Raw genomic sequence first — 25,684 nt, 5'->3', positions numbered from 1 at the left:
TCTCTTATAGAACCAAGACCACCAGCCCAGAGATGGTCCCACCCAAAAGGGGCCCTTGATCACTAATTGAGAAAATGCCCCACAGCTGGATCTCATGGAGGCATTTCCCCAACTGAAACTCCTTTCTCTGTGATAACTCCAGCTTGTGTCAAGTTGACACAAAAGTAGCCAGTAGACTCCCACTGACTATGAAAGGGCAAGGAAGATACTTTTTCAGTGGTATAGATGACTGCAGACTCACAGTTGAGAGTCATAGAAGGCTTCTGTGACAACCCCTCCTCAAACTGTCCCTCGAAAAGTAGCAGCCTAGATAGGAAGTCATCTAAAGAGAATTCTTAAAAATTGTGATAAGGAAGCCAAAATGTAACTACAAAATTTATGACTTCTGTGTGGGTGCAGGTAGGAAAGGGCCCAGTTTTCTTTAAGGAGCTGGACACTAGGAGTTTGACTATACCCCAATGAGTATATGGTCAATACAATTTGGACTTGGAGGTTTTTTGTTTTGTTTCATTTTCTCTTTTTCATTTTTTTGGGGTGGGGCCACAGGGTTGGGGGACAGAACTGGAAAGACTGGGAAGTGAGTGTGACCAGGGTGCATTATGTAAAATTTTGAAATATTCAATAAAAATATTATGTTGGGGAAAAAAAGAAAAGAAAGACATGCAACTAGACAACCTAAAACAACTCAAGCACTCCAGAGGCTGAGGTATGCAGAAGTCCACCCTATCACCACCACAGCCTAAGAACAACTTATATTCTTTGGTAAAAAGTCTCTAAAGGAAGAAGAGCAAGGGAAGGGAAGGAAGAAGAGAACATAATAAGACAAAGCTTATAACATAATGGTTCTCCAACTACCCAGGTTTATCCTCTGAGACTCTAGCAGTCAATGCTTAAGAGCCATCTGCCACCTTCTTGTTATGCTTTTCTTGCTTTCTGAAGTGAAATTATTTTTAGATGTTTCCTCAGGTACTCCTGGAAACATTATCCCAATTTAGCAACCATTTAAAAATATTCTTTAATAAACCGATATTTCTATAAAACTCCTACAATTAGAAGTATTCAATTTCTCTGTCTAATAAAACATTTATTGCACCAATTTTATCATAAATATGGGATAAAAATAAAAAGGCCAGCAGATTCTTCATAAAAACAGAATTATAATCATTCTTGACGAGTAACTGCTTCCCCACTGGATTGAAAAAAAATCACAAAAGTTAATCAGATATCTTTGTGCAAAAACATAGCCTCCAGAGCCTATGCAGTACATTGTAATAGGAATGAGGTTCAAGATTACTGTCATGTTTAAAGATCTTTGGTTTTATATACCTTATATAGGTTATTGCACTAAGTTTCATTATTTACTCAAAGTTTATGATTAATTTTATTTACTGTCCTTGGATGCATTCATTTAATAACATAAAAGACATACGTAGTAAATTTATAGTCAGAACAACATAGTAAGGCCAATATCACAAAGCCTAACTCTGCAAGGTAACTTATAGTGAATATAAATAATTCTTTTAAGACTCTTTAGGCTCTAAAAATAATAAGAGTATTGTTAGTAGAGAGAAAATACTTACCTACTTATTTGTTTTAAGTTTAAAAAATATTTTCAGTACAACAAATTTCAGATCTTTAGTATTTAAGCTACATATACATTTAAAATGTTGAAACATATTAATTAAATTACTTATATTTATTCAAAATTATTTGCAATACCTGGTTGCACAATATTCATGTGATACTGTATGGGAAAGGTAATTCAGGCATAATCCCTGTCTTCTGGAAGCTTATTTAACTGAAAGATGATTGACAATGTAAAGCTCAAAATTACAAAACAGAGCAAGACAAGCATAAAAAAAAATACTAAACTTTTGTAGTTTTCTTTTCTGTCAGCCAAGTATCATGTGTTGAGCGGGATGAAGTCATATTCTAAGGGAATTTCTTTCATTCTTTCATCCTGTCATGGTGGAGTCAAGTGCTTTACTGGGACTTTATATTTTTCTACTTTGTAAGAAGTAGAATAATAAATAAAAATGTATTTTCCATTTTTACTAATCATAACATAGCTAGACTATGTGTGTAGCTTTGAATGTCTTGACTTCTGTATTGTAGGAAAAACAGAAAAAGATTCCAAGTTCACTATATCCAATCTTAATTCCTCCCCCACCCCCGTGTGTGTGTGTGTGTGTGTGTGTGTGTGTGTGTGTGTGTGTTAAGAGCTCAGAAGCATGTAAATGATCAGCTTGAAAGATTCTATGGAAGTTTTATGAACAAAAGCCAAAAACAGAGGTTTAATAAATTACAGGATTATGTATTGAAGTGGGCCATGCCCCATTCTTGTGCTAAAATTTTGGTAGGAAATATAGTCATTGATTGAGTGGTGAGAAAACGGAAGGATGCTAAATATGAAGAGAAGAAATTAACTCTGAATTCAAGCGTAGACTCACCAAAGAGAAAATAATGTTCACAAAAAGACCATAGAAATATGATTGGTAACTTCATGCAAAACAACCATAAACTACAAGTAACCCAAATGTTCATCAACTGGTGAAACAATTAGTCCATGTCAGTCCATGTCTAGACAACTGATTGCTACTGAAAAACAAAGAGGAACAAATCATAATGGGAAATGACAAATGCACCATACCAGTGGTGGCTTCCAGATCCAAAAAAAAAGATGGAAAAGAGTGTATAGTTTTAACCAACTAACATTTGATTAAAATGATATGACAAACAATAAGAAAAAAATAAATTAGCACTGCTCATTGTCAAGGGGTAAGAATATTGCCATCAAGGCAGGCGGTAGTGGCGCATGCCTTTAATCCTAGCACTTGGGAGGCATAGACATGTGGATTTCTGAATTTGAGGCCAGCCTGTTCTACAGAGTGAGTTCCAGGACAGCCAGGGCTACACAGAGAAACCCTGTCTCGAAAAACCAAAAACCAAACCAAACCAAACAAACAAACAAAAAACAGAATATTGCCTTCGAGAAACACAAACATTTTATAGTAATCAAATTGTACATTAAAATGGGTACATTTTATTTATATAATTTTACTTCAATTATACTGATTTTTAAATGTAGATTCTAGCATGTCATATGATGATAGAAACCTGTAGTTCCAATATTTGGGAGACAGAGGCAGGAGAAACACTGTAATTTTAAGGACAGCATGTTCTACATGGCAAGTTCCAGGTCAACTGGAGAAATATAGTTTCTCAAAGAAGTGAACAAAGATAAATAAATTGAAAAAAATAAATTATAAAGCAGATTCTGGCTTTTGAGTAGAGGAATGAGTCAGGGCAAGGGGAGATACAGGGAGATGAACTACAGATTACTGAAGTTATTCAGAGTTGCAACTATCTGGAAACGATAGTGGTTTATGCTAGGGAGATAGGAAGGTGAGAGAGTAAGGAAGTGGTGAGTTTCTCAATATATTTCAAAAGTATAGTAGATATATTTGTCAATAGAGTGAAGTAAGTAGAGTGAAAATTTTTTGGTTTGAGCTACAGAAAAACTCATCCTTCACTAAATGGAGAAAACTTGCAGTGAGTAAGGTATTAGAATTAAGTATTTGATACTGGGCATGCAAATATGTATCATTCATTTGATAACTTAGTGATAATATCAAAAAGTTTAATGTTCTGGCACAGATGAGGAAGATTAAGCTATATAATTGGGAATTATTAGTATGTGCAATGTACTTTCAATCACAATATTGTCTGAGGTAACCACATCAGCTAACATAGAGATAGTAAAAGTCTGAGGACTGAGTCTTAAGAAATCCTATTATTAGAGTATAATGAGAGAAGGAACTAGCCATGGAGAATTAGTAATGGGAGAGTGACATACCAGATACATACGAGAAAATATTTACAACACTCTGCTGCCACAAGTCCAATGCAAATTAACTATAGTCTGAATCTCCTTTTAAAAAGTCTTTCTTTCTTTTAAACTATTACATATAACATATATTTTGTCAGAGTACCAAAAAGCTGACAAATACAATGGATTGGTAATCCACTTTCTTCTTTTGTGTGTGGATGTCCTAGGGAAAAATAACAGTCAAGATGTCTTTATAAGTCAGATCGTGACAAATCTCTTGGCAAACAAACTAATATTTGCTACAAGAAAGCCTTTATTTACAGGTTGCTTTCAGCAGGATATATTTGGTTGATTTAAGATAATTTATGGTGAAAAAGGATAATAGTTACTTATAAGACATCAGTCTGTAGAAATTAGTAGAAATGTACTGTGATTTTCAATATAAAAGTAGATCTGTGAGAAGGGAGTATCCTCAGTGGGTAAAATTAAAACCATAAGCCTGAGTTCAGTCTACAGAACCCAAAGTAAAAGACAGATGTGATGATAGCCAGCTATAATCCCAGCATTCCTATGTGGACATGGCAAGTGGAAACAGAAAAATTGGCTGGAAGCTCATAGTCCATCTACTATGATCTCCATATCTGTGACAGCATATATGCATCCTCACATATTCATACACACACACACACACATACACACAAATAAGATAAAATAAAGCAGACATGTGTACTGAGTAAAATACCTCTTAGGTGCTAAGAGTTCTGTGGTTGAAATTACTATCTTTATAAAGGATATTGGTTAAGCTGACTCCACTCTATTTTAATTAGTTATAATAAATGAGAAATTTTAAACTTTCATGAGTCATTGAGTAATACTGAACTTTATCATTGAGTAATATTGAACTCCTAAGAGGGCGACAACAGATCATTGTTCTAATTAAGAAAATAATAGAGGTTTGATTTCCCACTAACTCTCTTTTTAATCACTGTTCTAGCTACCACATAGTCTAGGTAGTCACTAAAAATACACAACAGACTGCCTAAGACCAAATAAGTTGGCTTCCTCTGATTGCCTCAGGTATACGTAATGTGAAGAAGGATATAGACAGTGAAAAAAGGCAAAGAAGGCTCATGCTTCCCTGCATGGGAGAGTGCCTTCTTTACAAACTCCAACTCAGAGTCCAGGTACAGTTCATGTACTTATGGTATAATATCAGGGTAAATTCACTGTTACCACAGCAATCTGTAAATTTTCTGGCATGTTTCCATGGTCTAGTAAGTGAATCTTTTGGTCTTAAAAAAACCCTCAGGAGTAATTTAGTGCACTGTGTTGACACTAACAAGCTAACTACATCCATAGAAAGAAGAGTTGAGGGCTAAAATAACCAGCTAGGCTTCATATACGACTCAATCTGAGAAATGCCTGAAACAACTTAAGCCATTCTTCAAACTTTGGGAAATGAGTCATTTCCTCAAAGAGTCCTGCAAGCAAGTATAAAGCTCAGAGATAACACGGCTATTTGAGTTTTGGCAAAATCTTATTACTTCTTAAAAGAAAAAATCAGTTGTCCTTTATCACAAGGTCATTTTTGTCCTTGGGAAATAAAAGCTTTGGGACAGAAAGCCTCAACATGCCACTGTGATCCAGTTGGTCACGTGGCACTAGAATGGCTGTCCATAGAGTGTATGCAGATTGGAAGGCTGAAGGACCAATCAAGTGGGACTTACCTGGCAAAGCTCTCAATGGTTTGGAATTTGAAAACAATCTAAGTACTAAATAGTTGCTCTTTGCAGTCCATTAAAAGATAGCATATTACAGGGAGTTGGTTAAACTGTCTCTACTATCACAGGAAATGATTCTAAGAAATATGTCATTCTTACCTTGAGTAATGTCAGAGGCATTAAGTAGAGACAGAGCAGCATAGCAAAGCCTCCTAATAAGGAGTAATGCGAGCTAGATCAGTGCAGAAAAGTGCAGCATTGAGGGAGAGAACACTTTCTACAAAAGTTGGCTATACCACAGCTCCTCCATCTGTGACTCAGGAAACATTTCTGAAGAAGGAAAAGAAAGATTGTAAGAGCCAGAGTCCTAGGAAAACTGGTATGAACCCGCCTTACCTAAAAAGAGCTGTATAAACAAGGTCAGACCAATGCAATATTAACAGACCTGTTAATGTGAAACAGAAAATTTCTCTTCTACCTACTGTTGGAGGTTTGGAAGGGATTAGGGTGAAATAAGGGTTGGAAAGGTGGTATGTATAGGAAACCAGTAGATAAACAACTGTTCCTACAGTCAGGTTCACATTATAGCAACAACTTTTTTAATTTTTCAATTTTTTATATTCAATAAATAGAGACAAGCCACTGTTCACTAGCAGTAGTGATTGTTAAATGGATAAATGAAAACTCAGTGCAACCTTGACATATGTAAGTCTGGTTGTCTCTGGTTTATTTTGTTCAAAGTACATTTTTGAGTTTCATCTAAGATGCTACATGTTTCAGTAGTCCTTTATTCTTTATTTTCCTTTTCTAAAAGCATTATATTAACATCTTAAATGCCCCACCAAAGATACATGTGTCGAATGAAAGGATTGTTACCAAGCCTTTAAGAGGTGGGGGCCAGGGAAAGGTAGTAAAGGAGCATCACCTTACACTTTAAGGCTTTATGGAGTACTGAGGACCAGACGCCTCCTCTCTGCTTCTGGTGCTAAGAAATAAGTCTCCTCCATTACAGACTCTGCCCCTGAGATTCTGACTCTTCACAAGCTCAAAGGTAACAGCATCAAGTGATCTTGGACTGAATCCTCTGAAACTGAGACAAAATAAACCTTCTTGATCTTAGGCTACCTTTCATTTTGGCACAGTAATAGAAAGCTGACATATTCATTACCCCAATCACTTATCTTCAGCATTCACTTGTGGATGGAAAATTGATTGTTTACATCTCCGTGATGTTAGGAATAAAAATTCTACAAACATGATTTCTCTGAGAAACATAGCAAATAATGAAGTGACTCAACAAGTTGCAAGATAATATATTTGTTGGTGGCCTTACCAAACGTAATATTCTTTCCTTTCTTCATATATATCGTTCAAGAATAATTCGATTGTTCATGAAATGCAACATGTTGATAGGAAAGAATAGCTAATTCCACTCAGGCCCTTCTTAAGCCTCTGACCATCCTAAACAAGAGGCCAGAAACATTTCACTCCAGTGATTCATATGCTTCTGGAATATAATGCCAGGGCAGAAAGCACTAAAAGAAAAAGGCCGAAACAAAAGGAGACATTAGCTTCAAGCAGCACTCCTGAGCCTTGAAGGACCGCCCTGCAATAAATCCTAGACTTCTGTTGTCACTTGTTACCTAAGGAATGGACCTGTTTCAAGTCAAACATGTATGCTTGGTGTTTTGTCTCAGCAGACTTAAACTGATAACCAATTGTACATAGTGATCTGCTTTGGTTTTATCACTCAGCAATATTTTCAAAACTTTAGCCACCTTTTACTTTTGTTTTATGGTACCGGGTGGTTTTAGGTTTCATTTCTTTGGTAATGACTGTGTTGGTTTGAATCAAAATGGCCCCTCCCACAGGTTAATATATTTAGATGCTTAGAGAGTGGCATTTATTTAATTTAATGCACCCAGTTTTTAAAATTTTATTTATGTGTGTGCATGTATCCATTTGTATACATGTGTGTTTGTGTTTGTGTACAAGTGCCTGCAGAGACAGACTGTCAGATCCTCAGAAGCAGGAGTCAAAAGTAGTTTTGAACTGCCCAACGTGAGCCCTGAGAATTAAACTTGGGTGTTCTGCAAGAGCAGCAAGTACTCTTAGCCACTGAACTATCTCTCTAGTCCATCCCCAGCCTTAAAAACCAGTGTGTGTTCTGGGGATTGAATTCAGGTCAACAGGCTTGTACAACAAACATTTTTAAATGAGAAACCTACTGAGAAACCTCTCTCTGGCCCATCAGGTTTTAATTTTGATGAAGTCCAGTTTAATCTTCTTCTTGTTGCTGATGTATAGCAATTCCTGTGCACTGTTTTTTATAATTTTTTATCATAACGGTCACATTTAGATTAATTCTTAAATATAATGTTTAAAGATGAGTCAAAGTTCATTTTCCCCATGTATTCATGGTATATTTGTTGAAATATTCTCTCCTTCAACTAGCTATCTGAATGTATATGTATATATGTGTGTATGAACATTAGAAATTTCATTTGACTAAATAGAATAGGAACATTCATTCATTTTAGATTTGTGAACAAATTAGGGAGTGTCTTCTTATAACAAGTCCAATGGTAGGCAGTCCAGCTATATTGTAACACTACTGTGCTTCCTCAGTCTTCTAACTAAACCTTCCCTGGGTTGACTCCATGGTGTCATACATGCTGTGTAATTTTTAGGCAAGCAGTTGAAGGGCAAAGGATAAAAATTACAGTTACCTTTTATATCAGCTTCCTTCTTTCAACATTTTTTATCATTCTGAGGATTGAAATGAGGATCTTGCACATACTAGCTATACACTCCACCAACTGAGGTATACCATCAGATTCAAACAACTTTCTTGAAGCCCAACCTAAGACCAAATATAGACTCTCATGTCACTTAATAGCATAGGGATTTTCTCAGATATACATTCATATTTGATTTCTGTCTCAGTGTGAGTTCATAATGTACACTTATGTAAACCTAGATGTGACTTGATGTGACCTATTGATGCTAACACAAAATGCCCTAAAAATAAGTTGCTTAAGATTCTTTGCTAGCATAATATAGAATGCTATTTTATCACAAAAAAAATAATAAGGAATAAGCTTCAAAATGATAATAAAAATACAGTGTATTCAATGCATAAACAAGTTGCATAGTCATTTATCATCACTGTCAAGCATTTTGTGCTGTGTAAAACTCTATTATACTTTGATACAACTGGCAGTGCGGTAGGATTTTTTTATACAAACATCACCACAAACATATAGCACATTGTGCCATAATAGTGTAGTGGCTATGCTATCTCTAGAAAAGATCACATTTCAGCTCAATTAGAACTTTATGGGAGCAGCACCAGCAGTCTGCTACTGGTCAAAATGTTATGCAGCACACAACTATTTATATTGCATTGACACAAACCAATGCATGGTCATTTTTATCTGCAAAAGAAGATGGAGAAGCATTTGTTTGCTTTATTCTGTTTTTTATTTTGGTGTGTGTAAATATATTTCCTAAGAGGAGCCTCTAAAAATTCAACTTATGCTATTAAAGAGGGGAGAGGCTGGAGAGATGGAAAAGTAGTTAAGAGCACTTACTCTTGAAGAGAACCCAAGTCCAATTCTCAAAACCCATGTGATCAGACAGCTTACAACTACCCACATCTCCAACTCTGGGAAGTTACAAAGGCTTCTTCTGGCCTCCTGGTCTTCTGCATACATGTAAAAAATAACAACAACCACACACACACATCTTTTCTAAAAAGCAGAAGAGATGGAAAACTATACCATTGAGTAGGCAAGAAAGTGTCTGTTTAAGTGATAAACTACCTTCTGTGAGTCTGCTGGCCTTTGAGCTAATGATGTTGGGAAGGACTAGGGATGATGCAGAAGCTCACAGATCTACTAGGAGGCAAGCTTTGAAACACAGCACAAAATATGAGACTTCTAGACAAGAAACTTTTAATTTGTGTATCACCATATTGATTTTCACAGTTAATAATACTAATATAAATAATAGATACAGATCTTTTTCCTTCTTCCCCTCACCAGCATTTGCTCTTCTCTTGAAAACAGCCATTTTTACTTGGATAAGATTACACAGAATAGCAGGTTTTACATTGGCAGATCCATCCATGTATACAACTACGGACATTTTTTATTCCCCACTCCATCTTTTTGCCCGTCTCTCCTCTCTCCTCAAATCCTCTTCCACTTCTCTAATAGTCTCCTCTTGTATATTCAGGTGTTTTTTTTTCTTCAACATTCATACAGGAGGAGAAACCTGAGCTATTTTTGTTTCAGAGACTGACTTATTTTATTTAACACAGTATCTAGTCCCATCCATTTCCCTGATAATGACATAATTTTGTTCTTTTTGTGGCTGAATGGTATGCCATTTCTCTGTGCTGTCTTGTGTGCGTGTGCATGTGTTTTCTTTATCCATTCATCCGTAGGCAGACACCTAGACCAACACCATAGCTTGGGTAGTGTGATGAACACAGCTATGCTGATTCAGATTCCCTTGGGGGATGTACTCAAAGTGGTAGAGCTGGATCATATGCAGCTCTATTTTCAGTATAGCTCCACTGTTGACAATACTAATATAAGTCTCCAAGAATAGAGAATTTGACCTCTTTTTCCTTACCCTCACCAGCATTTGTTGCTTTCTTCAGGATAGTCATTTTTACTGGGATGAAATGAAATCTCAACGCAGTTTTAACATGCATGTTCCTAAAACCTAAAGACACTAAGTTTTTTATAATCATTAGCTACCTATACAAGTTCTTTTGAGAACTGTGTAGATGATCTGCCTGCTTATTGATTGCACTTTGCCCTCCCTTGCTGTGGTGTTGTTTTTCTAAGTACTTCGGATATACTGGATGTTAGGACTCTGATTCTCCCCTGCTATAGTTTGTCTCTTCACTTCATTAATTATCTCCTTTCATGTGCAGTTTTTTAATGTGATGAAATTCATTTTGTTGATTATTTTATTTCTTTTGACTTCAATGTTTCAGATTTTATATTAAGGTCTTGGGGCTAATTTATGTACAGGGTGGGATATGGGGATTTATCTCTACTGTTCCATATCAATATTCTATTTTCCCAGCATCAATGGTTGAGGAAATTGTTTCTCATGAGTGTTTTTTATTCCTTAGTCAAAATTTAAGTATCTACAGCTGTGTAGGATAATTTTTGGATCCTCTGCTCTAGTTCATGGCTCTATTGCTTGTTTTTATGCTGGTCCCATTTATTACTACAATTCTGTAGTATAACTTGAAACCAAATATTAGGAACGTCCAATAATGTTCTTGGTACTCAGGACATCTTTGCCTATTATAGGTCTTTTGTGTTTGCAAGCACATTTTAGGATACTGTTCTAACTATGTGAAGAATGTCATCTAAATTTTGAAAGTGATCATAAAAACTTCTAGATAGCTCATTTTCATATGGCCATTTCCCCAATACTAAATCTGCTGATCCAAGAACATGGAATGTCTTTTCATCTTCTAGTGTCTTCTTCAATTTCTCTCTCAAAAGCTCTGTAACTTTCATTGTAGAAGCCTTTCACCACCTCAGCAAGATATGATGACTAATCTCCCTGTCCGCTTACATGGAGTTAGAATAACCTAGGAGCTGCTCTCATCAATATGTCTGTGTGAGTGTTTTTAAAAAGGTTTGAGAACAGAAAGCATACCCAGAATGAGGTCTACATCATTCCACGGGATAGGGTCCAAGGCTGAATGAAAATGAGAAAGTGAGCTGAGCACACCATTCATCTCTGCTTTTTAATTGTAGACACATGTGACAAGCCACCTCACATTCCTGTAGCCATATTTTCCCCATTATGAAGGAGTGTAACCAGCACTGTGACTTCCTTCCTTCGCAGACTTGCTTTTGTCAATTATCTTTAGCCACCATGAGAAAGGTAATTAACAAGCAGGCACAGGCTTGTTTCTAACTATTCTTTTTGCAGAGAGTGGAAATGCATTTCTGATTTCTCAGCAGGTTGGTTAATGGGGTGTGGAAAATCTATTATTTTTGTATGTATTCTGACTGTGTTGTGTGCCACTTGGCTGAATTTGTTTATCAGATCTAAAAGTCTTCTAGTATAAATAAACCCAAGTAGCTACAGCTCCCTGAATTGCAACAAATGTGTTACTGGTCTTATTCTGGAACATGCTCGATAAGCCTCTGAAACAGAGTTCATTCTGCAGCTGTTGGAGGAACTCTGCAGCTGTGTCTAGTTGATCTGAGGTGCAGTTTCACTCTTAGGCTCCTTTTGTTTAGTTTCTGTCTGCGTGACCTGTTTATGTGAGACAGGGGTACTGATTTATTATATTGGGAACAATCTTCAACCAGGATTGACACTTCAAAAATCAAATGAAGGTTTCTGACATCTTTTTTAGCAACATTAAGAAAATATCATTTATCTATAAGTAAAATTATCAACTCCATTTCCTTAATTCAAGACTATTTCATTTCTTCTTACTCAGTAAAAATATCTAGTTAGATAACTCCTCTATCTTGATGCCTTAGCGGATATAGATAGTCTCATCAACTAAAATAGAGTATTGTTTTGTACTGATTTCAAGTGTGGAGAGGAATTAAGTAAAAATTATTTTATGCTACACAGAGTTTCTATTTCTTTGTTCACTGTATACAATTTACCACAGAGGTACTACATTTCGGTGATCTCTGTTAAAATGTTTGTTGTAGAAATGTGTTTATGTAATTTATTAGATTACCACAGGTCTGATTCTGGCTGCTTCCATTCTTCTCCAAGCAGTGTGTTGAAACTGAAAGGCTTGAAATATTCTAGACGATGGCTAAAAGTAAAGAAAGGAAGAAACTGAAATGAACTATACATTTGTGAAACAGTGGTCCTATAAAGCTATTTGTTTTGTCACACTAATGGTAGTACAACATTCTATTTTAAGAAATAACAAATGTTAAATGTATTTTCTAAGTACAATTTTCTCATCGAAGCTATCCAATACTCAGTTCTGAAAACACCCACCCATATTTCAAAGTAGCCTTCTTCAGTTCTGTACATAGTTCCCCCACAGCTCAAGGGAAAAATAAATATCAACTCTCAAGGAACTCAGTAAAGTGTCTGCTAAGGAAACATGAGGACCTGAATTCAATCCTCACAGCACCTGTAAAAATGCCAGGGTACACAACTGTAATCCCAGTGCAGGGAACACAGAGACAGAATGAGACCTGTGGCTCACTGGCCAGCCGACCTACTCTTGTTGGTAAGCTCCAAGCCAAATGAGGTGGACAATCTTTCAGAAGAATGATACATGAAGCTATCTTCTGGACTCTATTTGCACGTGCATACATGTGCACATAGACACATCTACAAGCATGCACACACACACACACAAATCAATCTAACTTGTTCTAGCTGTAAACCAATCATAAGCTCTTATATTCAAACTTTGATACGTTCTGGTTCATATTAGAGGACAAATTTGTGCTCTTTCTTTGACAAAGTAAAAAAAGAAAATATAAAGAGTAAAACATAAAACATACAAGAGTGATGATCTTGTTTTCTTTCCAAAAAACCTACTACTATCCCAAAGTGTTCTCTAGTGGCTTAGTGAGCAAAGGCTTTCAGCTGTACTTCTAAAGCTCTGAGCTCTAAGCAATCACTCTGCCACTCTTCCACCTCAGCCAATGTACAGTCACACTTCCCTGGGAGAAGCCAGAGGAGCACCTCACCTCAGTATAATGGCACTCAGTCAGTGGCATCTAGATTTCTATTCCTTACTGCCCACCTGGCCAGAATTAACCAGTTTACAGTTGTATCAATAAATCCCAGAGTTAGATGCTAAGAATCAACAATGAAGAAAGAGGCACAGAAAAAGAGAAAGAGCCAGGCAGAGAGTCAATACTGGGGGAAAAGCACAAGCAGATGTTTAAGTGTGTCAAGAAGAATACAGGCATCTGCTAGGAGAGATGAAGGGGAAAAGGAGTCAAGGAAAAGCATGAAATGTTAAACATGAGAAGAAAAATGGTGTCATATTCTAAGGGGCAAACTTTGGTTCCTGCTGTCTGCCTCTGAGTGGACTCAGTGTGGTCACCACTGGTGAGTCATGATGGTTATCAGAGCCTAGCAGAGGCATCTGAGTTGGGAACACCATTGTTGCTAGACATCTCTGCCTTTTTGCCCTTAGTCATTTTAGTCCTTGCAGCAATACATGAAGCATTTAGAAGGTTCATCATGGCTACGTTGTTCTTAGACAAGAGCTTCAGATGCCAGGAGAAAAAACTCAAAAGGGGCAAGTGTTGAAGGTGCCTTTGCTTAAACTAAATATCTGCTGCTTCACAGGAGCCATGATGTCTGACAACCACACATAGGGCATAAACTCAAGAGCCCCACAGATAACATATTGTTAAAGGGAATCCCTAAGCCACTCTGTCTCCATCATATATTTATAATTCATTCAGAATTAAACTAGATGTCATTTATCAATTAAGAAGTCATTTTATCACAAGCAAGGTTGCCTAGAAACATAGCTGATCCTCTTATTCTAATGAAGCAACCAAGAGAATAAAGACGTGACTACTGTATAAGTTCTTTAGTAAAAAAAAAAAAAAAAAAAAAAAAAAAGGCTTATCTATCTAAAAAAAAAAAAACAGATCCCCCTGGCTGGCTATTTTATCTAGGAAAAGGATCATAAATTAATTTGAAGCCATATCAGTAATAGCTGATGTAGCACTCACTAATTTACTTTCTCATACAATTATAAAAGATTAAGTGCTTTGCTGGCAGTAATAAGATGGTCTATCCTAGTCAAAAGCTGAGGGTCATGAGGGAACATAGAGCTCTTATCATGTGCTTAAATATATGTCATCATCAAGCACCAAGTGACTGCTGCTCTCACAAGAACTCATTTTCCAAACTGTAGTTAGAACAAACCTCCACTTATTTTCTACTTACAAGTCAGGTTTTTGTCCTTGTTGTAGCTCATGCTGTGGCACAGGGTAAAGTGCCTCATAAACTCTCCTATCATTTGATCCATGGATTGCAAATGAGTTAAATTTTGTCACATTTGGTGGGAAATAACTCCAAGGAATATAAGCTTCACCTTCCCAATTAGTCCCTCCTCTGGACGCTTTGAATGATAATGCGAGGTCTTTCTATTAGAAATACAAAAAAGGAAAGTTGAAAAACAGATGCACATGTTGTGCATTCAAATATTTTTTCATATGTTTATTTACTCACTTTCCAAACATTTCTTCTTCCAGCGAGTAAAAGAACTAAATGTTGTCCATGCCTGTTAAAATTAAAATTCCTCATGAGTGCTAGAGAAAAACATTATCTTTTTACTTTCTATTCTATCTAGAATGTGTGTCTTTTAGTAAATTTCCAAATAACTAGGAAGTGCAATATAATATTGGATAACTACAGGGAAAGCTAGTATGTCACATTACTTAGAAATGGCGACTCTGAAATTAGCTTTTCACAAACCACTGCTGCCAAATCATAGCGTTTCACTGACTGGCGCCACTTGTCATATTCTTTACCCACTAGCAATCTTGCTGTTCCCTTCTTTTCAGTCTTTATAGATAGGAAATCACACAGAATGCTTCATTTGGCTAGAAAACATAACTCATGAGAAAAGGAACAGAGTGATAATCATAATAACTGGAGCTAAAATAAAACCAGCTGCAAAACTAAAGCAGCCCAAGGAGAAAGCTAGAGCTGATTTCCAAATCTTCATCTAACAGTGTAACCAAAGGTTCTTCTTGTAAAGAAACTTTCTCTCGGCTCAGCAGTTGGGTAGGAAATGTTAAAGTACAGCTGACCAAAGCAAGACTTTAAACTGTCCCTACTTTTTCACACTGCTGTCCGTGAAAGTCTGCCACTTGATTTACAGCTTTCTACCATTTCTTCAGGCACCAATGTCACATCTCCACAGACGAACACAATGTGTTCTCAAAAAATACTTCAAATGGGAATGAATAAGTGGGATTATCTGACTCAGTAAGAAGCAAAGGTTTGCCTGTATTTACATGAAGTAAATTTCCTGCCTCTGTAAGTCTACCAAACATTTCTACCCAGATGGTCCTCTGTGACCTTTTTGAGGAAGGATTTTCTCCAGTAAAGTACTCTAACAGAAGACAATCCTTTCCATTTAACAATCTTCTGATTAATTTTATTGTTTTTATGGAGCTTTGGAAAGATTGTAGGATGTGTAAAACTTCTTGCAAATTAAAACAGTGTTCTTGCTGATTTCCTAGCTGTTGCTGAGCCAGTACAAGAATTGACTGCCTGAGGCTAAAAAAAAAAATCTTGATTATTTACTATCCTGATGTATATGAAATAAAACCACTCTGTGGATCTTAATTTTTTTTAAATTTTATACACAATGTATAAACCATGTAGTTTCTTAAGGAGAAAATTGTCTATTTTCTATGTATCCAATGTTAGATTGTCACTTCATAAAAATAAACTGATACTACATCATAAATAAAAATGACAGAGGCCAGTGAAATGGCTCAGCAGGTAGAGGAGCTTGCTGCTAAGCCTGATGTCCTCGGTTCAATTCCTTGAACCTAGATGGTAGAGAGGATTTACTCCAGCAAATTGTTCTCCCATCTCTACATGTAGGCCATGGCACACATATGCACACAAACACATAATATCTATAGAAAATGAATAGGTGCTTTTCAAAAATGAAAAACAAATAAAAAAGAAACCTATAGCTTAAACTTGGGCGTTTTGGCAAATCCAAGTTCTTTGCTTTCTTTTAGTCAAATTAGAAATGTTTGTCTTAACTTTTTCAATTGTAAGGTAAAAGTTAGTAATAGTTGAAGAAAGCACATAATAGTTAAAATTTTCCTACTTTTCATGAAAGTTTATAAGGAATAATTGTAATCTTAAATAAAATACTTTGTCATGACAGTTGAAAGGTATGAAAGATATGAAAACATATCTAATTCTGGTTTTTAAAAAAATATCTGCAGGATCCTGGGAGCCTCTTGCTTTCCTGGCATCTGGGATTTTCTGTTGGCTACACCCTCTGGCATGAAAAGGAGGGGAGGCCCTTGGTCCTATGAATGCTAGGGGAATTGGAGCAGGAGGGGTGGGTGGGTAGGGGAGCACCCTCATGGAGGCAGGAGGGTAGAATGGGGGTTTTCAGAGAGGAAACTGAGAAAGGAGAAAACATATGAAATGTAAACAAACAAAACAACTAATAAAAATTTTTAATAAAATATCTGCAGGCCTAGTGGGTGAGCACCCTTCAGTCCCAGCACTTAGGAAGCAGGGGTGGGTGATCTCTGTGCACTGCAGGCCAACCAGGGCTACATAGTGAGACCCTGTACCACAAAACAAAACAAAAAAAAAATTAGAAATAACTGCACTTTCCATGTTAGAGTTAGCATAAAACAAAAACCGAACAATTAGCACCTTAGATATGGGAAAAAACATCTAAAGTTTCATGTAGATTTAACTGGGGCTCTCTTGTCAGTTTAAAAAGGAACAAAAGTTATTTGACACTGATACCGGGAAACATTTAAGGGACATCTAAAATAAATAACAGTAATATATAGAGACATCTCATGTATCAAAAGCATACCATGATTTAGGTAACAGGTGAGCCTAAGTTTCCTTTTTTATAACTACTCAGGAATAAAAGTTGGTCACGACATAAAGAAAGTTACCAAGTAAGTACTGAAGCTCAAAGAAATTCCAAGACAGCTGGGCATAGTGGCTCACACCTTTAATCGCCATGAATTGCAGACTGGCCAGAGCTATACATTAAGACCTTATCTCAAAAACAAACAAACAAACAAACACAAAATGCAAGAGTAATATTTTTAATGTGAGTCTTGGAAACTTTAGGTATGGCTTAGATTATATTCTTAGCATTAAATGTGAAAATGGCATACTATGTGCTAGAAAGAATATAACTAAATGAATAAATACATGACTATACAATTTTATAGTACAATTTAATCACTGAAGAACCTAAAAGGAAACATTTCTGTGAGGTAGTAATTCATTATATCTTTATGTCTCCTTTTCATTGAAAATAAATGTTTTCATACTATATATTCCTATCACAGTTTCCTCTCTATCTCCTGTCATATCTCCTGTCATATCCTCCCCTTTCCTCACCCATCTAACTTAACACCTTCTTTCTCTCTTTTCAGAAAACAGGCAAATAAAACAACTGGCTAGAATGAACATGCGTGTGTGTGCGCACACACACACACACACACACACACACAAGGAAAAAACACAATAAATACAACACACACACATACACTCAAAGACACACAATTAAACAAAAATAAAAACACAAAATTAGAAACCATAACATACAAACAAAAGACCAGTAAGATCTTTTTTAAAAGCCCAAATAAGTGAATGAATGAATGAATGAATGAATGAATGAAAATGTGGATATTAGCCTTAAGTGCAATATACACCACACTCTACAGACCCAAAGAAGCTAAACAGGTAGGAAGACCCAAGTGAGGATGCTTGTATCTCACTGAGAAGGGGGAATAAAATAGGCAGATGGAGGGAAAGAACTGGGTGGGAGAGGGAATGGGAAGAGGAATGGGGATGGGGGAAGGTGTCAGAATCAGATGTGAGGAGAGACAGGAGAGAGGACCAGAGGGTCAGGAGAACAAATGGAAATCTACAGCTGGCCAGGGTAAGGGTCATGGGGGGAATCTCTAGGAAGTGCTAGAGACCTGGGATGGAGGGGACTCTTAAGAGTCAATTCAGGTGACCTTAGTTGAGATGCATAGCTGTGGGGATATGGAACATGAAGAGGCTACCTCCTGTGACCAGGCAGGACCCCAAGTGGAGGGATAAGGCCATCAACCCACCCACAAAACTTTCAACCCAAATTTGTCCTGTCTAAAAGAAATGCAGGGACAAAGATGGAGTAGAGACTGAGGGAATGCTTAACCAATAACTGGCCTAACTTGAGACCCATTCATAGGCAAGCACCAATTCCTAACACTATAAATGATTCTGTTATGCTTGTAGACAGGAGTCTAGCATAACTGTCCTCTGAGAGGCTCCACCAAGCAGCTGACTGAAACAGATGCAGAGACCCACAGCCAAACATTGGACAGAGCTCAGGGACTTTTATGGAAGAGTTGGGGGAAGGATTGAAGACCTTGAAGATGATAGGAACTCCACAGGAAGACCAACAGAGTCAACTAACCTGGACCCTTGGGGGTTCTCAAAGACTGAGCCACCGACCAAATAGCATACATGGGCTGGACCAAGGTCCTGGAACATATATACCAGATGTGCAGTTCAGTCTCTGCGTGGATCCCCTAACAACTAGAGCGGGAAGTGTCCCTAAAGCTATTGCTTGTCTGTGGAATCCATTCCCAAACTGGGCTGTCTTGTCTGTTGTTCCCAGTAGGAGAAGATTCATCTAACCCTTCAGAGACTTGAGGTCTCCCACCCTCACAGAGGAGAAGAGGAGAAGGAACAGGAAAAGGACTCTGTGAGGGGAGAACTGGAAGGGGAGAGCAGTAATTGAAATAAAAAGTGAATAAATTAACGAATAAAAAAGCCCCAAAGAGAAAATAAGTTAAGTAAGTAAATAAATAAATAAATATCTTCCAAAATACCANTGAATTTATTTTGTATCAGCCATCTGTTGCTGGGCATGGGGCCTGCCCTTAAGTGTGGTTTGTGTATCCAGTGGTGTTCTATTGAAGAAAACTATTTCTCCTTTGCAAGTGGTTGTGAATTGGAGATACTGTCTAGGTTAGGGATAGGAGCTCTCCCTTTACTTGTAAATAGTTTTGATAGTGCAAATATAAAAAGTAATAATTTGTTTATAATAATTTTTTTACTTTGTAAAATAAACTTCATTACTACAAAATCATTTATATTAATAAATCAAAAATACCATCAATTTAATACACTCAAACATGTAGGATATACATATATACATATATATACATATGTATGTACACACGTATTCTAAACAAATAAATATTTTAAATTGACCCCAGTTAATACGACCTCTACTTAGCTGAACTTAGTAACCTTTACTACAACCATACAACTTATAACTAGAAAACAGATGTGTTCAAATCATGTAATAATTATTAAGAAAAACAGTTTATACTTACGGACAGAGTTCCACTTCTAAATACTGCTTAGTTGTATCATTCAGAAAAAATGCTTCCACAACTTAGGAAAACAGACAAGACATAGGACATTTCATTTTGATTAAGCAGTAAATAATTTATTTCTTTAGAATAAAAAGTGAATCATTAAGTTTCATAAATCATCATACTATCCGCATTAAGAAACTGAGCGAAATAGATAGCTAGAGCCTAGAAGAAAAGCACAGAAAATAAGTTAACCTCTATTTCTCCCGTAGAAGTCTGTCATGAATTAAAAGATAATATAAAGCCTAGTGATGGTGAGGCCATAGGGCAATCAACATTTTTTCACAGACAGAAGACTATGGGCCAGTTATCTTCATCTTGGAATTTATCCCAAGTATACAAATTAGACACTAGTAAAGAAATTACATAGAATTCTACCCATCAGAATATGACTCAAAAAGTAGAAATGATGATGTAAACATCTATCTTTTCTTATATAAAATTATCTCCAGTACATAAAGAAATCACCTATTATTCATCAAAACTGAGGAAGTTACTTACAGCATATGTTACATGTAAAAGAACACAATGGTGCTATAAAATCAAAGACAGTAAAATATTTATTGGCATGACAAGACTTCCGTGATAGTTAAAGGTTAATTATAGGGAAGTAACTAAATGTATGAGCCATGAACCAAATGTACGTGACATTTAAATGTGTGTATGTTATGCACGTGTGTGCCCAAGAGTAGTGGGGCTTGTGTGGTGCTCAGCAGATAATGTGCTTGCCACCAAGCCTGATTGCCTGTGTTAGCCCCAGAATCTACATGGTGGGAAGAGATAGCCCATTCCCCCAAGTTGTCCCCTCACCTCCACAAGCATGAAAATGTTTTTTCAAACTATTTTTAAAAAAACTAATTTTAAAAATACTGGTTATTTATAATTGGTGGTATTTTTATTATAATTTGAGGAATTTTCTGAGCTTTAGTAGCTTTAAAAATTAGTTAATTGTGAAATGTAGTGCATCTTTCTTCTAAGTAATTACAACAGCATAAAACATACAAAGTGAAAACCCAAGTCTTTTTCTTTCTACTTTGGTCTAAAACTTGCCAGGTCTTGTCTAGACTTCTACAAACATTTTAAAAAATAAATATGAAATCATATTTGAGTATAATTTGCTTTTTCCATTAAAGAAAACTTTAGCTGAAGAGTAAATTTAAATTTTCATTTAGAAAGGTAGACAGTTCATTCTGGCTTCAAAGTGAAAAAAATAGACTTAGAAAAAAAGATTACTTGAAAGAAGGGCCCTGTGCTAATTAAGTAACTAGAAATCCAAATATACTGAGTGGGAGAGCTCGAGGAAAATTGTTAATTTCTATGTAATGTAATACCTGATGTCTACAGGGATAGCATCATGAACACAATCTCAGAAGGAACCCTGCAGCTTGATAAGGAGATAGCACAAGACGGTCAGAGAACAAACCTGAAACCATTTAATTTCCTGGTCTGCCTTTTGGCCTTAATTTGATAAGTGAGATTACCTGACAACAGAATGTAAATATTAAATCTCACACTGACAGTATTTCTCCAGTAAGTAGCACACTCTAAAATCCCTACATAGGAGGCTTTTACGGTAAGATGGCAATTTAAAGATTCTTAAAGGACAAAATGGGGAATGTGAACTTTTTTATAGCAGATGATCTACGTAAAGAAAGGAAGTGTGGCAGCAGCACAAACATCTGTATTTGGGCCTACCATTTTTCTCTGTGCTGCTTGTACATTGGAGCCCCATGGGTAACGGGAGGAAAGTCAGAATGACGGATGGTTAGGCAAGATCAGAAACTGCGTCAGTTGTTCAAAAGCATATTACTTCCTAACAGCAAGATAAAATAATAGTTCTCTGAGAGGTTATTAGAAAAAGATTTATGTTTGTAATAAAACACACTACTTCTACTTACCTTCATAATTCCACAGTTCACTGAAAGGCTTTCCTGGTTCTCCGAGAGGGGATGGAGGATCATTGAATAATGGAGCACTAACCTCCATCTTCACTCCCTGGTCACACGGATTCAGCCTGACACACACTGGCTCATGCCTCACTGGAAAACCATCCCAAGTGTATTCGATTTTAAAATCCATCTGAAGGAAAATTTAAACAAATTTGTTAACAACGTAGAACCGTTCCCTCTACTTAACGATGAAATGACAATTGAAACAGAGACGGCAAGTCAGCCCAAGGTGCTAGGAGTCAAAGGCTATCTGGGCCATAGAAACTTAGGAACTCTGAATTCTATTCCAAAATACAACTGGAGCCTAAAAGCTTCATGACTTTTAGTCTGGATGTAGCTCTGTTTCCTTGTGTATGAAAAAAAAAAAATCACTGTAAATGTTATGACTAAGTCCACTGCAGAAATTTTACGTGTACTTAACTATATGAGTTTGTTTTTCCATATTTAGCCAAGATTTAATCATTTGTGTAAAAATAAATATATCCATCTCATTAGTACACAAATTAGTTTTGTTTCTGACAGATGTTAACATAACATTATATGTATGTATGTATGTATATGTAAATATATACATATATAAAATCATTATCAGTAGGTATATTTCTATTTTTCTTAGCATTTATTAATGCACTCTCATAACATTTCATATATATAGTATACTGATCATCTTCAATCCCTTATATCATGTTCATGTTCCCCCCACAATGTTCCCCTCCTTCTATTTTCACATATTGTCTCTATTGTTTTCTTTTTCTTTAATAAGACACATTCATGCATAAATATGCATAAATACATAAATATAACATGCTGGGTCCATGTAGTGTTGCATTATATATAATGTATATAGGTAAATACATGACCAGACTTTAATGTATACATGTTCATATGGAAAGAGCTTCATGTGTGGGTATAGTGTAACATTTAGAAAGGAGCCTAAGGGCAAGTAATACTAAGTGACGAGGAAAGGCAGTGACAGACAAAAAGACACAAGTCATGAAGAGGATGTAAGCTAATTGCTTTTCTAGCCTCAACTTTGTCACAGCTTTTTTTTTGGGGGGGGGTGTTTGTTTATGGTGGAGAAGTACACAAAAATGTAATTGACAGTGAGAGGGTAAAGCCCTGAATGAGGCCACTCTGGGTGTTCTGAAGTTACTGCACAGCAATGCAAAGTGTTTGGGAGTGTGTGACTCTTTGTTTGACAGGCTGCCTTAACTCAGTTATGTATTTTATTTGTGAGCTCATTACAATAAAAATTACAAATGAATAAGGTGAAAATATTTCAAACTCCAACCTCTTAATGTTAGACCTCGTTTGTAAACCTTCATCACTCTGATGAACTATCAGTCAGAATTAATACTTCCAAATTCATCACTAGCCTACTACAGTTTTACTAGCAGCTTTCTTAAAACAAGGTTGTTAAGCTGTAGTTTTCACTTTTAGCTTATCTTCTTCAACTTACACTTTAAAAAGAGTTAAAACTTCAATTGTTTTAATTTCTACGTAAGGAAATCAAAAGAGAGACACATTCGCTTGGGAGACAAAAAAGTTTAAAAGAAATGTTAAGGAATATTTGTTTCAATAAAATGATTTTTTAAGGAAAATATCCAAGTTCCTTCATTTACAAAAAAAACAAAAAACAAAAACTTTAATTTTTTATTACAGTCCATACTGCTTTTTAGTTTGCATGTGACACTGCAGCATACATTTCTAAAAGAAAAGGAGGGAGAAGAAAGTAAAGTCAGGGAACCTGTCAGCTGGAGGCAGTGGGACTATCAAATGGTTTCAGTCCAAGTAAAGACAGACTTTGAAGAGATTCTCAAAGGAAATACTGATAGGACAAGGACCTGGAAGCTCTTCTAAGTTTGGTGCTAGCTGTGGTCTCTGACCCAGGTCTGAGCAGTGGGCTCCCTCTTAGGCTCTGCTCAGTTGCTCCTGCGTTCTAGAGGGAGGAACTAGGAATTCTGAAACAGACAAACCTGAGTTTTCAGTGAAGATGTTGAGAGGACACACAAAGGAACATCTGAAGGTTTTTAATCACACCATTTGAATTCTGGGTGCTTATGTCTTTTTAATTGTTTTAAGGGGGAAGGCTAACTCAGCAACACAAGCATTATAAAACCATTTGAGAAATGAACAGTAAATCACTGGAGATTATAATAAAACATGTAAAGTAGCCATTCATTTATTGCAATTAGAGGCTAACTATAAACATTAAAACATTCGGCATAATTTATATCACATGGTGGTCAACAGTTTTAATACTGAAACCATATTTTCTGGGCTCAAATTCTTGCTGTGATGAGCTAGCTTTCCAATTCGCTTACTTAAATTCCTATTTCATATGTTCTGAAGGTTTGCTAGATAGAATCCTAGCATGTTTAATGTCAATACTAGATGTTTAGTGTCAATTTATTAAAATTACCAGTGAAACCTGCCATTAGTTTTCAATGCATGAAACTTCAACTGGCTTGTGCTTATTTTGACCATGATCATATAAAAACAAGCACTTCAAGTGCAAACATCAAAGTTCTATTTCACTACTCAGTTTAGACAAAACCATTGATAATTTTAATACAGAAGTCACACTTGGCTTTCTTCACCCTAATATATTCCTACCAAATGTAGGAAAATCTTTTTGAGTCAAGTCAATAAAAAAAGTTCCTCAGAAAGTATCCTATAGTGAACCTAAAAAAGAAATGGAGCTTGCACAATCAGTGTGGTTTTTTGTTAAGTTTATGGGTAAATTTTCCCTGATTCAAAGCTAAACTAACCCTTCGCATGGTTAGTGCCAACACAGACATATTTAGCAGCGACTCTTTTTAGAGAAATGAGGGCAACACTGTTGATACTGTTTTATGATTACAAGATTACTAAACGTCTTCAATGGTTAAACAAAAAGCCAAACTTCATCCAGGGCATACACACCTTTTGTTTTGTTTTTGTGTGTGTCCACGTGGGGGAGTACGTCTATAGCTGTGTATGGACTGAGGTTGAGGCATAGTATCAGTGGGATGTCATTCTCAAAGGCTGTTCACCTTTTTTAACCTACCTTTATTTTCACCAGATATTATCAAACAGGAAAAAAAAATCTTATTAACATGCCTGATCTTACTTTTTTCGACAATGACTCAATGACTCTGAAGTCTCTTTCAAATTTGTCTAGGTTGCTGGATAGAGAGCACCCTTTTCCCTCACCCTGTCTGCTCCTCTCCAGCACTAGTATTAAAGGCAGGTGGGGATCTGCTTGGCTTTTTATGTGGGTGCTGGGGAATTCCAGGCAAGCACTTCATAACCAAGCTATCTCAGGCCCTGGGCATATTTAAAGAAACTTTATTTCAATGCATAAAAATACAATCAATTAAATGCCTCTAAAGCCAATGATAAACTTCAAGTGAGCATTTTTTATTGCTGTCTTTTCCCCCCAATATTTTGTGTATGTTTTATGTTTTAAGCTTTACAGCTCAAATGCTCATAATATCACTTCGTAAAACTGTGAACGGTAGTTTATGCCCCAGTACAAATTCCATTTTATTTTTGCAGAATTTTATCTTTCCTCAAATCCGAAGAAACATCTGTGAAATACCTGCTAGATTTGCAGGCTATCCTGGATCCTGACCAGGTGCCTTCTTGAAGCCACAGGGTTAAATATTGGACAATAGTTCTCTTTTCTAGACACAAGCACCAGTTTCAGACCTAGAAGCGACAGCTCTAAACTGGGGGGACGGGGGGGGGGGGACCTCGAGTCACCTCAGCCCGAGGACTCACAGACCTCTCTGCACAGACGCCCACAGACTCTTAGTGTCTGCAAAACCAAGACTCGGGGGTGGGCAATGAAAATCCCTACCTAGTTAGTGCCTGCTCCTATCACAATTTTCATACAAAAAAGAAATTAATTAATTAAATTAAAAATGCACCACACTACCTCAGACAGACACTCGCTGCGCCACTGCGGAAGGCGCCAAGCGACCCACTCAGCCCCCAGCGCGGCCTCAGGGACCCGCCCACCGCCTGACAGATAGC

The 25,684-nt window shown here is 36.6% G+C and overlaps 1 protein-coding gene across 6 annotated transcripts; it reads right to left on the bottom strand.

Annotated features, from left to right (window-relative positions):
• Positions 1 to 3,146: 3,146 nt before the first annotated feature.
• On the bottom strand, positions 3,147 to 25,642 carry C3H4orf33 (chromosome 3 C4orf33 homolog). Of its 6 annotated transcripts, none has more exons than XR_003836232.1 (9): positions 25,587 to 25,642; positions 21,614 to 21,794; positions 19,674 to 19,734; positions 14,779 to 14,830; positions 14,494 to 14,693; positions 12,293 to 12,373; positions 6,884 to 7,085; positions 6,476 to 6,640; positions 3,147 to 5,880 (listed from the first exon to the last, which is right to left on the bottom strand). XR_003836232.1 is itself a non-coding variant. In XM_021158567.2 (7 exons), exons 2-7 carry the CDS (start codon positions 21,792 to 21,794, stop codon positions 11,751 to 11,753), a joined length of 675 nt encoding a protein of 224 aa, XP_021014226.2. In that variant the 5' UTR covers positions 25,587 to 25,642; the 3' UTR covers positions 9,270 to 11,750. The 6 variants fall into 6 exon arrangements, 2 of the variants coding, with proteins under 2 accessions (XP_021014226.2, XP_029331317.1); XR_003836231.1 differs by having other exon boundaries at positions 6,481 to 6,640; XR_003836233.1 differs by lacking the exon at positions 6,476 to 6,640.
• Positions 25,643 to 25,684: the final 42 nt, after the last annotated feature.

Source organism: Mus caroli, chromosome 3 (assembly GCF_900094665.2).
Source record: "Mus caroli chromosome 3, CAROLI_EIJ_v1.1, whole genome shotgun sequence".
Classification (NCBI taxonomy): domain Eukaryota; kingdom Metazoa; phylum Chordata; class Mammalia; order Rodentia; family Muridae; genus Mus; species Mus caroli.
This window is presented reverse-complemented; position numbering and strand designations above follow the sequence as displayed.